Source organism: Bos grunniens, chromosome 16 (genome assembly GCF_055505025.1).
Source record: "Bos grunniens cultivar Pamir isolate PY7600 chromosome 16, Bosgru_T2T1.0, whole genome shotgun sequence".
Taxonomy (NCBI): Eukaryota; Metazoa; Chordata; class Mammalia; order Artiodactyla; family Bovidae; genus Bos; species Bos grunniens.
The window spans coordinates 77,588,213-77,602,258 of record NC_141180.1 but is presented as its reverse complement, the minus strand read 5'-3'; the positions used below and the strand labels follow the sequence as shown (position 1 = coordinate 77,602,258).

Here is a 14,046-nt window from a genome sequence, read left to right as displayed (position 1 = left end):
GGACTGATCTCCTTTAGAATGGACTGGTTGGATCTCCTTGCAGTCCAAGGGACTCTCAAGAGTCTTCTCCAACACCACAGTTCAAAAGCATCAATTCTTCGGTGCTCAGCTTTCTTCACAGTCCAACTCTCACATCCATACACAACCACTGGAAAAACTATAGCCTTGACTAGATGGACCTTTGTTGGCAAAGTAATGTCTCTGCTTTTGAATATGCTATCTAAGTTGGTAATAACTTTCCTTCCAAGGAGTAAGTGTCTTCTAATTTCATGGCTTCAATCACCATCTGCAGTGATTTTTGGAGTCCCCCAAAATAAAAACCTAGTGACATGCAGAAATTCTTGAAATTGTCATGCCCATTTATAAAGCTTAATTCTTTATCATTTAATTTTCCTTTATTTGTGCTATAAAAAACTACTCTAAGAAGTTTCCCTTTGCTTTTCGACCAGTGTAACCCCAAAGTTGATTAATTTGGTGCCAAAGATACTCAAGGAAACTTAAAAATTGAGGGACTAATTGTTGTTTGGTCTGTATTTTTGTCTTTTCACAATTATAGACTTTATTCCAATTAGTCTTGTGAAATATTTAAGAAGAGACTTTATAAATCTGTTTTTAATCCTATCTTCCTATTGAGAATTCACACTAGTGAATGAAGATTTGATACCTCTGAGGGATGGCAGAGAATACACTTTGGCATCTCACCCTGTTCCATAAAGAAACTGGCAGACTGTATCATTTGCCCAGTTTTTCTTGATTCTTCCAAGAGGAATGATGTTTATGGGTAGATAAGCCAACAAGTGCTCCCCACAACAGTGAGAAAGTCATGGGGTTATGATTGTAAAGACCCACAGACCCCTGGAGAGCTCTCACGACACACTATTATCATTCTCCTTAAGACTTGAGCTTTATTGAATTGCACCCCTCAAGTCCTATCCAGTACTTGGTCTCCTCAATTCTGCTTCTTCCCTTTAGTAACTCACAGCAGTGGACTTCCCTAGCCTGAGTTCCTTGAGTCAGGCACCAACTTACCACTGACTTAGAGCTTTCACTTCAGCCTGATTCAGGGTCTGAGAACACTGAGTCTTAGTGCTGTGTTTCTGAGATTCTTTACCATGTCCCCCAAGTTGCAGAGAATTTTTCCAGCACTGTGTCTCCTTGGGGTCCTATCTCTATTGCATTGCCCACCTGTCCTGTGCGGTAAGTACAGAGGTGATAAGGAAGAGGGGAAAGTTTAAACTAAGGTAGGAAGAAGAATTTCTTATTAAGAATTCATTAAATATAACCAATCATAGGTTATATTAATTTCAATATTAAATAATTAATAATTAAATAATTTTAGTCCTTTTGATACAGGGCATAATTACTTAGAAAGCAAAATATTGCAAGCCCTTGGGAGCTGATATAGCCACAAGAGAAACCTTTTAATTTTTATATTAAGTGCTTATATTTAAGTGGCTAAACCTAAATTCTTAGCTATTACTTGTGGATGCAGAACTTGAATTCTGATATTTTCTGTTCTCTGACTAAAATGTACTTCACAGAATGTAATAATTAAATAAAATTTTTCTAAAAAGAAAAAAAAAGAATTAATTCTTAAATAAGGTTCATTATTTTTCTGTTTCATCAAGGTTGTGTAGAAAATTTTTGCCATCCAGAAAGTAAACTTTTATATCATTGAAAATAATGAGTGAGATTGTTAGAGTAAAATTAGGAAGCACTGTATAAACTAAAAACATTATATAAATGAAAGATCTTGCATTGCAAACTAGGGTATAATTGTTCCTAACTAATGAGCACTGAAAAGAATTGCAAGGATTTGCAGGCCCCACTAGGGTGCAGTTCAGTTCAGTTCAGTCGCTCAGTCATGTCCGACTCTTTTTGCAATCCCATGGCCTGCAGCATGCCAGGCCTCCCTGTCCATCACCAACTCCCGGAGTTTACTCAAACTCATGTCCATTGAGTCAGTAATTCCCCCAACCATCTCATCCTCTGTTGTTCCCTTCTCCTCACTCTCCAGAGAGTAAAGAAGAGCTGAAATTCCTCTTGATGAAAGTGAAAGAGGAGAGTGAAAAATTTGGCTTAAAACTCAACATTAAAAAACAAAGATCATTGCATTCAGTCCCATAACTTCATGGGAAATAGATGGGGAAACAATGGAAGCAGTGACAGACTTTATTTTTCTGGGCTCCAAAGTTACTGCAGATGGTGACTGCAGCCATGAAATTAAAAGACGCTTACTCCTTGAAAGAAAAGTTATGACCAACCTAGACAGCATATTAAAAAGCATAGACATTACTTTGCCTAAAAAGTCCATCTAGTCAAAGCTATGGTTTTTCCAGTAGTCATGTATGGATGTGAGAGTTGGACTATAAAGAGCTGAGCCAGAAAAATTGATTGTTTTGAACTGTGGTGTTGGAGAAGACTCTTGAGAGTCCCTTCCAACCAATCCATCCTAAAGGAAAACAGTCCTGAATATTCATTGGCAGGACTGATGCTGAAGTTGAAGCTCCAATACTTTGGCCACCTGATGCTTAGAACTGACTCACTGGAAAATACCCTTATGCTGGGAAAGATTGAAGTCAGGAGGAGAAGTGGATGACAGAGCATGAGATGGTTGCATGGCATCACTCACTAGATGGGCATGAGTTAGAGCAAGCTCCGAGAGTTGGTGATGGACAGGGAGGCCTGATGTGCTGCAGTCCGTGGGGTCGCAAAGAGTCAGACACGATTGAGTGACTGAAATGAACTGAAATGAACACTTGTCTTTGTATCAGTTCCCTTCCCAGATTAGTCTGTCTGTGCTCAGTGGTGTCTGACTCTCTGCAACCACATGGACTGTAGCCTGCCAGGCTCCTCTGTCCAAAGGATTCTGCTGGCAAGAATACTGGAGTGGGTTGCCATTTCCCAGATTAGTACTTGTTTGAATCTGCCCTTTGGAACTCAGGGAAGGTCATGGTGGTTGGAGGTGTGTTCCTTATAAGAAACCAGGGACAAAAAAGCTTCCCTGCCCAGAAGCCCCACAAGATCCTGATCAATTTCATGCAGAAGAAAAAATGCTTACAACTGTGCAATTATGGTCAGATGTGAACCCACAGTTCAAAAAAGGGAAATGTTCAATAAAGATGGCACAAATTCTAATTAGGTCCCATTTGTTTATTTTTGCTTTTATTTCCAATATTCTCGGAGGTGGGTCATTGAGGATCCTGCTGTGATGTATGTCGGAGAGTGTTTTGCTTACGTTCTTCTCTAGGAGTTTTATAGTTTCTGGTCTTACATTTAGATCTTTAATCCATTTTGAATTTATTTTTGTGTATGGTGTTAGAAAGTGTTCTAGTTTCATTCTTTTACAAGTGGTTGACCAGTTTTCCCAGCACCAAGAATGTCATTGAAACATGTGAAATGTCATGTATGAAACGAGATGCCAGTCCAGGTTCAGTGCACGATGCTGGATGCTTGGGGCTGGTGTGCTGGGAAGGCCCAGGGGGATGGTATGGGGAGGTTGGGAGGGAGGAGGGTTCAGGATGGGGAGCATGTGATTTTTTTTTAAAAGTAATAAAGAGAATTAAAAAAAAAAAAATAAAATAAAATAAAATTGGAATGGTGAAAAAAAAAAAAAAAGAGATTGTCTTTAATCCGTTGTATATTCTTGCCTCCTTTGTCAAAGATAAGGTGTCCATATGTGCGTGGATTTATCTCTGGGCTTTCTATTTTGTTCCAGTGATCTATATTTCTGTCTTTGTGCCAGTACCATACTGTCTTGATGACTGTGGCTTTGTAGTAGAGCCTGAAGTCAGGTAGGTTGATTCCTCCAGTTCCATTCTTCTTTCTCAAGATTGCTTTGGCTATTCGAGGTTTTTTGTATTTCCATACAAATTGTGAAATTGTTCTAGCTCTGTGAAGAATACCGTTGGTAGCTTGATAGGGATTGCACTGAATCTATAAATTGCTTTGAGAAGGAAATTGCAACCCACTCCAGTGTTCTTGCCTGGAGAATCCCATGGATGGAGAAGCCTGGTAGGCTGCAGTCCATGGAGTCGCACAGAGTTGGACACGACTGAAGTGACTTGGCAGCAGCAGCAGTATACTCATTTTCACTCTATTGATTCTTCCAATCCATGAACATGGTATATTTCTCCATCTATTAGTGTCCTCTTTGATTTCTTTGACCAGTGTTTTATAGTTTTCTATATATAGGTTTTTAGTTTCTTTAGGTAGATATATTCCTAAGTATTTTATTATTTTCGTTGCAATGGTGAATGGAATTGTTTCTTTAATTTCTCTTTGTATTTTCTCATTATTAGTGTATAGGAATGCAAGGGATTTCTGTGTGTTGATTTTATATCCTGCAACTTTACTATATTCATTGATTAGTTCTAGTAATTTTCTGGTGGAGTCTTTAGGGTTTTCTATGTAGAGGATCATGTCATCTGCAAACAGTGAGAGTTTTACTTCTTCTTTTCCAATTTGGATTCCTTTTATTTCTTTTTCTGCTCTGATTGCTGTGGCCAAAACTTGCAAAACTATGTTGAATAGTAGTGGTGAGAGTGGGCACCCTTGTCTTGTTCCTGACTTTAGGGGAAATGCTTTCAATTTTTCACCGTTGAGGATAATGTTTGCTGTGGATTTGTCATATATAGCTTTTATTATGTTGAGGTGTGTTCCTTCTATTCCTGCTTTCTGGAGAGTTTTTATCATAAATGGATGTTGAATTTTGTCAAAGGCTTCCTCTGCATCTATTGAGATAATCATATGGCTTTTATTTTTCAATTTGTTAATGTGGTGTATCACATTGATTGATTTGCGGATATTGAAGAATCCTTGCATCCCTGGGATAAAGCCCACTTGGTCATGGTGTATGATCTTTTTAATGTGTTGTTGGATTCTGATTGCTAGAATTTTGTTAAGGATTTTTGCATCTATGTTCATCAGTGATATGGGCCTGTAGTTTTCTTTTTTTGTGGCATCTTTGTCAGGCTTTGGTATTAGAGTGTTGGTGGCCTCCTAGAATGAGTTTGGAAGTTTACTTTCCTCTGCAATTTCCTGGAAGAGTTTGAGAAGGATAGGTGTTAGCTCTTCTCTAAATTTTTGGTGGAATTCAGCTGTGAAGCCATCTGGACCTGGGCTTTTGTTTGCTGGAAGATTTTTGATTACAGTTTCAATTTCCGTGCTTGTGATGGGTCTGTTAAGATTTTCTATTTCTTCCTGGTCCAGTTTTGGAAAGTTGTACTTTTCTAAGAATTTGTCCATTTCTTCCACGTTGTCCATTTTATTGGCATATAATTTCTGATAATAGTCTCTTATGATCCTTTGTATTTCTGTGTTTTCTGTTGTGATCTCTCCATTTTCATTTCTAATTTTATTGATTTGGTTTTTCTCCCTTTGTTTCTTGATGAGTCTGGCTAATGGTTTGTCAATTTTATTTATCCTTTAAAAGAACCAGGTTTTGGCTTTGTTTCCTCTGCCTTTTCTAAACCCAACTTGAAATCTAGAAGTTCTCAGTTCACAAATGCTGAAGCCTAGCTTGGAGGGTTTTGAGTAAAACCTTACTAGCATGGGAGATGAGTTCAATTGTCTGGTGGTTTGAACATTCTTTAGTACTGCCCTTCTTAGGAAGTGGGATGATATTGACCTTTTCTAGTCCTGTGGCCACTGCTAGGTTTTCCAAATTTGCTGACATATTGAGTACAGCACTTTAATAGCATCATCTTTTAGGATTTTAAATATCTGCTGGAATTCCATCACCTCTGCTAGCTTTATTGGCAGCAACGCTTCCTAAGACCCACTAGACTTCACATTCCAGGATATCTGGTTCTAGGTGAGTGATCACAGTATTTTGGTTATCTGAGTCTTGAAGATCTTTTTGTATAGTTCTGTGTATTCTTGCCACCTCTTCCTAATATCTTCTGCTTCTATTAGATGTCAGTGGGAAGCTGACATCTTAAATAGTTTAAAGACATTGTTATGTATCCTTGAGGCAGACCAAGACTGCCTCAAGGCTCTATTGTTTCTTGGGTGCCCCTCCCTTGTCTTTTCATCCCTTCCTTTCCCAAATTAATATTTGCTAGAATCTGCCCTTTGGAATTCGGGGAATGTCATGGAGGTTGAAGGTGTGTTCCTTACAAGAAACCAGGGACAGAAGGGCTTCTGTGCCCAGGAGCCCCACAGGATCCTGATCAATTTCATGCAGAAGAAAAAAAATGCTTATAACTGTGCATTCATATGGTCAGATCCGAATCCACACTTTAAAAAAAGAAAATGTTGAATAAAGCTGGCACAAATTCTATAGCTCCTGACTTCTCACTAAAGCCAACTGCTGACTTCTTAAAGATAGGGAGGGGTACAAAGCTCAGCACCCAGTAGCTTTCAGTCTCTATCTGCTAAACGAATGAAAGGAAAGAAAATCAGATCTTGAGATGAGTGTCATTTTTTCCCTCCTTACATTTTTGCAGTTTAAGTGTTGGAACATTACTAAAGAAGAACAATCTAGAGGCAGATGAAATTACTAAATTTAACTTTGATTTCTCCTCTTGGAAATCTACTTAGTTCTTCTGAAGTGTGTGTGAACTGAGAAAAGTTTCCAATACTAGAAATTTCTACTTTGGCACTTTTTAACCTAGAAGTTCCCATCCACTGCTCAGTTGTGAGTATGTTGATCTCAGGACCCCCTGGTTGAAACATTTGGGCACCCTCCCAGGACACCTGGTACTAGTGAAATGACCCTGTTATTGTGCTGCTTATGGATCAATCACTTGGTCAGAGAACAAGCTTGTCTTTTGTCCCAATATCAAGGATGCTTCTAATATCATAGCATAATAGGGTTTTGGATATCCTCAAGGACAGATTTCCTCCTTGGATAATGGAAATTAGAACAATGAACTTCACAGGGGGATAAATATTAGTAACTGTTGTGACTTCCATCAAGAAAGAGGAACTATACCATTGTTCATTCTCTACCATGCATGCCTTTTTCATAATTTGCTTTTACAATGTAAGTTTAGAATTTAAGAAATGTGTAACAGTGGTGATTTGTCTGATCTGATGTTTTTATGTGTTGTATTTTTTTTTTTTTAACCTAGCTTCGTTTGTACAATTTGAAAAAAGGAAATGAACTTGCAGTGAAAATCCTTTCCTGCAGCATCATTAAGTTGGAAAAATGAAACAAAACACACACACACACCAACAAAAAGCACCTGAGGTTAAAAACATGTATATACTGAATGTTTTTTAAGTGGATAAGTTTGTTAAAAAATACTGCTTATTAGTCCAACTTTCTCTTTATCCCCCATTATTTGTTCCCATTCTTTGACTTTGCTGGTTTCCCTCCCTTTTCTGAATCAATGAAAATGGTCCACATCTAATAGATAAGCTAGACATTTCAATTATTACCTTTTGTTTCTTGGTATTTATTCTTTTTTCTTCCTTTCTTTCTGGTCCATGTGCCTTCACCTACTACATTATAAAACCTGCTCAAATCTATTTGAACCTGCCTTTCAGAGTTACATCTTTTCATCCTTCTCTACCTTCCTTACTCTGGAACATCATCATGCCACCTAGTCTTGCTTATTCAGTAGAGTTAACATGATGCCATTGATGTTCTGTATCAATGTGCTGTTCTATGGGTGCCTACATGGCCATGATATTTTCAGACTCTCTTATGACAAGGACAGAAGTGTTATCACAGCCAAGGACTAAAAATGCAGATGGATGATCTTGACCTTTCCATATGTATGCACACTTCTTGTGATGTTCTTTTCTGACAGGGATGGCAAAGAAGGCCTCTGCTGAATCAGTGGCCTTACCTACCAGAAGACATATTAATTTGCTCTAGCAAAGATACCACATGTGGTACAGTGGCTGCAATGCTGTTGCGTTTTTAGTAGTCTACTGTAATTCTCCAGAACCCGAATTTTTTGTAGTAGACCAACTTATGAAATACAGGGGATATGATGACCCCTCTTGCATCTTTAATTATTTAAGAGTAGCACATATTTCTCCATTTCCTCTACACATTGGTAAATGATATTTAAAAGAACTTATCTTCTTTGCCTCCAAGGGGAGGATATAGGTCATATCAATGACTTCTACTTGGTTTTCTTGGATAGGACCGTCTTAACCCATAGGCCAAGGACCAATATGGGGATTATGCCAGTGACCAATTTTGTCTATCTGGCCCACACTTTCAAAGATAATGGAAATGCCCACCAAGTGGTTTAATAAGGGAACCTTGATGGTTCCAGGTATCTATGTCAACTCAAACTCTATGTCCAATAATACTTGGATTATTATGCACTTCTCATCTGTGCATAATTGCTTATGTAAATGGACACAGGTCCTCTCGGAAGACTGGGGAACTCATTACTGTGCATATGTCTCAAGTTGTTGTAGTCTCCTTAGTCGTGGAAACTTTTTTCTTCACTTAGTGATCTCCAGACCTGAGATTATTAATAGCACAGGTCCAGAAACTAAGCAACAGATTGTAATTTTTAATGGACCAAAGGCCATCAGCCTCCTGATCATCCATCCTTTATTTCTTTCCATGGTACAGATTGAGTAGTATCTAGTTGGCTGCTCATCTGTTTTCACCCTAAGGAATGTCATGTTCTATTAACTATCTTCCTAATCTCAGTCTGGTTGTATCTCTAACTTGCCACTCCTTATGATGATTACATTTACTTAGCTTCTAAAGCCTATGAGCACCACTCAGATTGTGACTGCTAAGAGTGAACCTTGTTCTTTAACAGTCTTCCCATCATCAGCTCTGGTCTCTGATACAGTGCTCCTCTCATTATGATATTCCTTCTGTCCTTGGTAAATGTATCCTCCAGGTCTTCCCAGACAACATAATCACTTGGTGGGGTTTCCTGCATGTGTGTGGCACATCTACTCCAGCATACTCACTCTTCTGAATCACTTAATCACTCTCTCTACCACTTGCCACAGCAACTCCAGCATTTGAACCTCATTGTTGGCATCACATTTTCCATGCCTCAAGGAGGCATCTTAGGATAGTACTGTAGATACTATTGTCCATCAGTTTAACATTTTACTGACATTTCCAAAAGTGTCAAGTGTTAGTTGCTCAGTCGTGACTGACTCTCTGCAACCCCACCAGGCAGCCCACCAGGCTTCTCTATCCATGGATTCTCCAGGCAAGAATACTGGGGTGGGTTGCCATTCCCTTCCCCAGAGGATCTTCCTGATCCAGGGATCAAACCCAGGTCTCCCTCACTGCAGGCAGATTCTTTACCATCTGAACCACCAGGGAAGGCATTTCCAATGACCTGTTTTATTTAAACTCCTCATGCAGTGTTTGTGGGTCCTGACTGTTCTCTTTCACACAGGTGCTCAGAACTGTGTCGTGTCTATTGTGCCAACATGCAAGCCATCATTCTTATTCTTTCTATAAGCTCTTTCTGAACTATTTTAGAGGACAGTGAGTATATTCTTGGGAAGATAGATGGACTGGTCTTATTGGGAGAAATGAGTCAGAGATTGCAGATTTATTTTGCATCTTTAGTTTCTCCCAGAAATACATCTCTGCATTTAGCACAAAAGCAGTGGAATGTGACACCAGCACAGTGTGACTTTGACTTAATTCCATCTTCCTGTCAAAATGGCTCCTAAATAGTGTCAAGTTTAGTGAATTTCCAAAAAAATGAAGCCAATCCTAAGTGCTTGTCAGTCCATTGTAACCTTTCTATGGTTCCCCAGCCTCAGGCCTTCATGAAGGCAGCTCGAGTCCTGTGTTTGGCTGAGTGATTGGATGGGTAGAGAAGACAGAAGGACAGATGGAAGCTTCCTTTGAACCACAGAGATACTAGGAAGTGTTATATGCATTCTACATGCTGACCTTCTTTTACTTTTATGTCTCACCTCAAGATTGTGAATCCCCGCCTGTCATTGCCCATGGACAACGTAAAATAGTCTCTAACTTCTTTACATTTGATCACCAAGCTGTATATGAATGTGATGAAGGGTACATCCTGGTTGGAGCGAAAGAACTCTCCTGCACGTCTTCAGGCTGGTCACCTGCAGTCCCTCAGTGTAAAGGTAACTCTGGCTCCCTCTTCATTTTAAGGGGGCGGGGGTGGGACTATCATCAAAGGATTGAGAGCACAGTTTCTTTCCTGTGAGAGGCAGCAAAAAAACCATTTGATTTGATTTATTGAAAATAATTACTATGGTCTGATGGTATCCAAAGCAAAAAGTACAGAGGGCACACAGAACATTAATTTCCCCTTCTTTTCCAGGTACAAAATTCAGCCTTTGTGAGGCATCTCCATTTGTCAGTTTCTTGTATAATTCCAGAAATAGTCTACAGATGGTACATTCTATCTGCATGTAGCTGTGGCCTGCAGGAAAATTTTCATGAAAAGTTGGTCTAGAATGTAAGCCCTAGTGGACTAATGCCAAGCATTGTGAAATCACAAGTATTTCTATCAGTGCCAGTGCAGGGCACTAGCTGCTCACAATGTAGCTGTGTGGTGAGGGACTCTTAATTTTCCAGCTGTTATGGGGACATGAGGTCAAAATGAGGTCTGATTATTGCATGCACAGAGGTTTAATATCATTTCATCATCAACAACTTCGGGGATGATTTGCCACCATCGTCTCCTTTGCACACAGGAGAATAATAAGCAAGAGGGAAAAATTTTCCTCTATTGTCTTACAGGAATCAAGATACAAGAGACAGCTGATTTGATAGTTGAAGACTTGGGGTCACATGCCCTTTTTATTGGAGAAGGCAATGGCAACCCACTCCAGTACTCTTGCCTGGAAAATCCCATGGACGGAGGAGCCTGGTAGGCTGAAGTCCATGGGGTCGCTAAGAGTCGGGAATGACTGAGCGACTTCCCTTTCACTTTTCACTTTCATGCATTGGAGAAGGAAATGGCAACCCACTCCAGTGTTCTTGCCTGGAGAATCCCAGGGACCAGGAAGCCTGGTGGGCTGCTGTCTATGGGGTCGCACAGAGTCAGACACGACTGAAGCGACTTAGCAGCAGCAGCCCTTTTTATATTGTTAGGCTATTTAAAATAGTTATATGTCCTTCAGCAAGTCACTTAACCTCTCTGTATGTCACTTTCTCTTAGATAAAATAGTGAGACTTAAATAAGACGATCACATAAAGATCTACCCCAAAGTCTGATAAAGTACTATCCCAATGCTCAATAAATATGCTAACGAATATTATTTTTCTTCTCAAGATTAAAAAAAAGGTAAAACAATTAGCAACACTTAAATACAGTTCATTCTTAGTACCCTAGGCTTGCATGTTTTTTCTTAGATCTGTGTATTGCTTAAGGTTATGTTTCCATTGCAGCATTGTGTCTGAAACCAGAGATAGAATATGGAAGGTTATCTGTGGAGAAGGTTAGATATGTTGAACCTGAAAGAATTACTATCCAGTGTGAGTCTGGCTTTAGTGTGGTTGGTTCTGAAAATATCACTTGCTCAGAGGACAGAACCTGGTACCCGGAGGTGCCCAAGTGTGAGTGGGTAAGTCACACAATTTGAGGTAATTTTTGTTTTATTAAACCCCAAAGCAGTGTCCTGCCAGCAAAGGTAGTACCTGACTTGTCAAGATTCATTCATTCAAAGGAACTCTCATTTTCGCTTTGGAGCCTTCTGGTCCGATAGGAGATGCAAAGTTTTCCTGCTCTCACTTGTGATCAGAGAAAACTGAGCCCCTTTGGAGTGGAGGGTCTCAGAGCTGGTAGTAGTGACTCCCAACTTTTCTAGAGGATTTGATATACTCTTGTCCCATTTCTGGATGGTCAGAAGTAGTGTCTGTTCCCACAGAAGCTTTCTGGGAGGCTGTCTCAGAGCAGAGTTATATTCCTCTCAGGAAGATGATGGTGGGAAGCAAGGTGTTTCTGGTTTTCCTGCTCCCCCACCAGTCCTGGGGTGTGTCTTGGTCCTGAATCTGTAACCCTGCCTGTTTCTACATGAACTGTGCCCCCTAACAATCGGGAGAGAAGTCTTTCAAGCATACTTATCATGTGTTTCTCTTTTAGGAGTATCCTGAAGGCTGTGAGCAAGTAGTCACAGGCAGGAAACTCTTGAAGTGCCTCTCAAGCCCAGAGGAGGTGAAATTGGCCCTGGAAGTGTACAAGCTGTCCCTGGAGATTGCACTCCTGGAGCTTCAGATAGATAAGCCAAAGGATGCCTCTTAGTGGTAATCACTGTAATGTTTCTCAAGAGAGAGAGGAAAACGTTTCTTGCTACCTTCATTCCAATATGGATCACCTGAGTTAACCACCTCTACCATTTCTTTTACACCACCAATTGTGGTAATAATTATCTAGAAAGGATAATTTTGTTAATATTTAGTGCCTTGAGATTGTGGAGTTATTGATGATTTTCTGACTCATGTTTTCCCTTTTCTGGACACAGAATACACATTTTTTAATTAAAAATTAGCATATCCAACATCATTTTGTCTTTGTGTTTAATTTTGTAAAATAAGGTCTGTGAACACACACATACATGAAGTTGATACGTTTACTTTTTATTGCCGGGATCTTGGACGTAGGGACTTGGGTTCACAGCAGTACATTTCCATGGATTGCCTTTACTCCACAATTCCATGTATATAGGTTACTCAGGAGCTCAATATTTAGATTAAACATCAACACACCCCAAAATTCTTGTCCACTGTCTGCACTTTGAGGAAGTCAGGTCCTTTTGTGAGCCCCCATGCACTTGGCCTCTGCCTCAGTCATGCTCCCTCTTGGCTTTTGCCTTACAGGAAGGGGATTCCTGTCTGTCTTGGTCTCCTGACCCTTTCCTCAGAACAGACTCTGAAAGCCTGGTGAGTGGAATCCCGCCTGGCAGCCACATTTGTGCTCCCAAATCCTCAAAATGATTGGTCCCATTTTCTTTATTAGAAGTGTTAAAATGGCTCGAGCAACCACCCCCCACATGAGAAGATGCCCTGTGTCAATCACCCTTATATCTTGGGGTGTTTGGAGGCTTTTATTCTTTGCATTTATCACTTTTCTTAACTCTTGCATCCTCTGATATCTCTCTCCCACTCATATCTTGGCTCCTTGTCCCATCTATTTTGTACATAGAACTCTATGGGGAATGTTGGCCTCATTGGTTTAACTTTCCCAAGTGTACTCCAATCAGGCAAAGTTGTATAGCAGGCTTTCCTTAACCCTTAGATGCTACAGAGGATCTTGAATGCTTAGAGAAACCTACTTAATAGAGAAGGTATTTATTCATTGTCTTAAAAGCTGTCACCTGCTCCTGCTACTAGGAATTATTTTGGCTGATATTTATTTTGGTTCTCCTGAGTCACAGACCTGTGAGTGTCTAGTTTCTGATCCAGGAAAGCACTGTGAGAGAAAGGTAATGAGATGGAGAAGGGAGGACAGCCTAAAGAGGCAGCAAGTTTGACGGGATCATTGTTGTTGCCAACAGGACCTACACTATGCCGAGTGTATGGAACAAATGTGTATGGAACAAAACTGAGAACCTGCTCCTGATGATTGAGATTTGAGGAGTTTTTAAAAAAAAAATCTAGTTGGATTATAGCTGGTTTACAATGTTTTGTTAATTTCAGGTGTATAGCAAAGTGATTCAGTTATACATATAGATATATATATGTATCTATCTATATCTGTTTCTATCTATACAGATATATATTTCTCTGTATCAGTTTCTTTTCTTTTATACGTTGTTAAAAAATACTGAATATAGTTCCCTGTGCCATACAATATGTCCTTGTTGGTTTTCTATTTTATATATCAGTTTAGTTCAGTCACTCAGTCCTGTCCGACTCTTTCCAACGCCATGGACTGCAACATGCCAGGCTTCTCTGTCCATCACCAACTCCCAGAGCTTGCTCAAACTCATGTCCATTGAGTCAGTGATGCCATTAAATCATCTCATTCTCTCTCATCCCCTTCTCCTCCTGCCTTCAATTTTTCCCAGCATCAGGGTCTATTCCAGTGAGTCACTTCTTGACATCGTGTGGCTGAAGTATTCGAGCTTCAGCTTCAGCATCAGTCCTTCCAATGAATATTCAGGACTGATTTC

At 39.8% G+C, this 14,046-nt stretch overlaps 1 protein-coding gene across 1 annotated transcript; it reads left to right on the top strand.

Moving 5' to 3' along the window:
- The first annotated feature begins 991 nt into the window (after positions 1-991).
- LOC147357057 (C4b-binding protein alpha chain-like) lies at positions 992-12,437 on the top strand. The gene is made up of 4 exons (XM_086342798.1): positions 992-1,197; positions 9,880-10,050; positions 11,324-11,499; positions 12,018-12,437. The coding sequence occupies exons 1-4, from the start codon at positions 1,113-1,115 to the stop codon at positions 12,174-12,176; spliced, it is 591 nt and encodes a 196-aa protein (XP_086198924.1). The 5' UTR covers positions 992-1,112; the 3' UTR covers positions 12,177-12,437.
- The last annotated feature ends 1,609 nt before the right edge of the window (positions 12,438-14,046 follow it).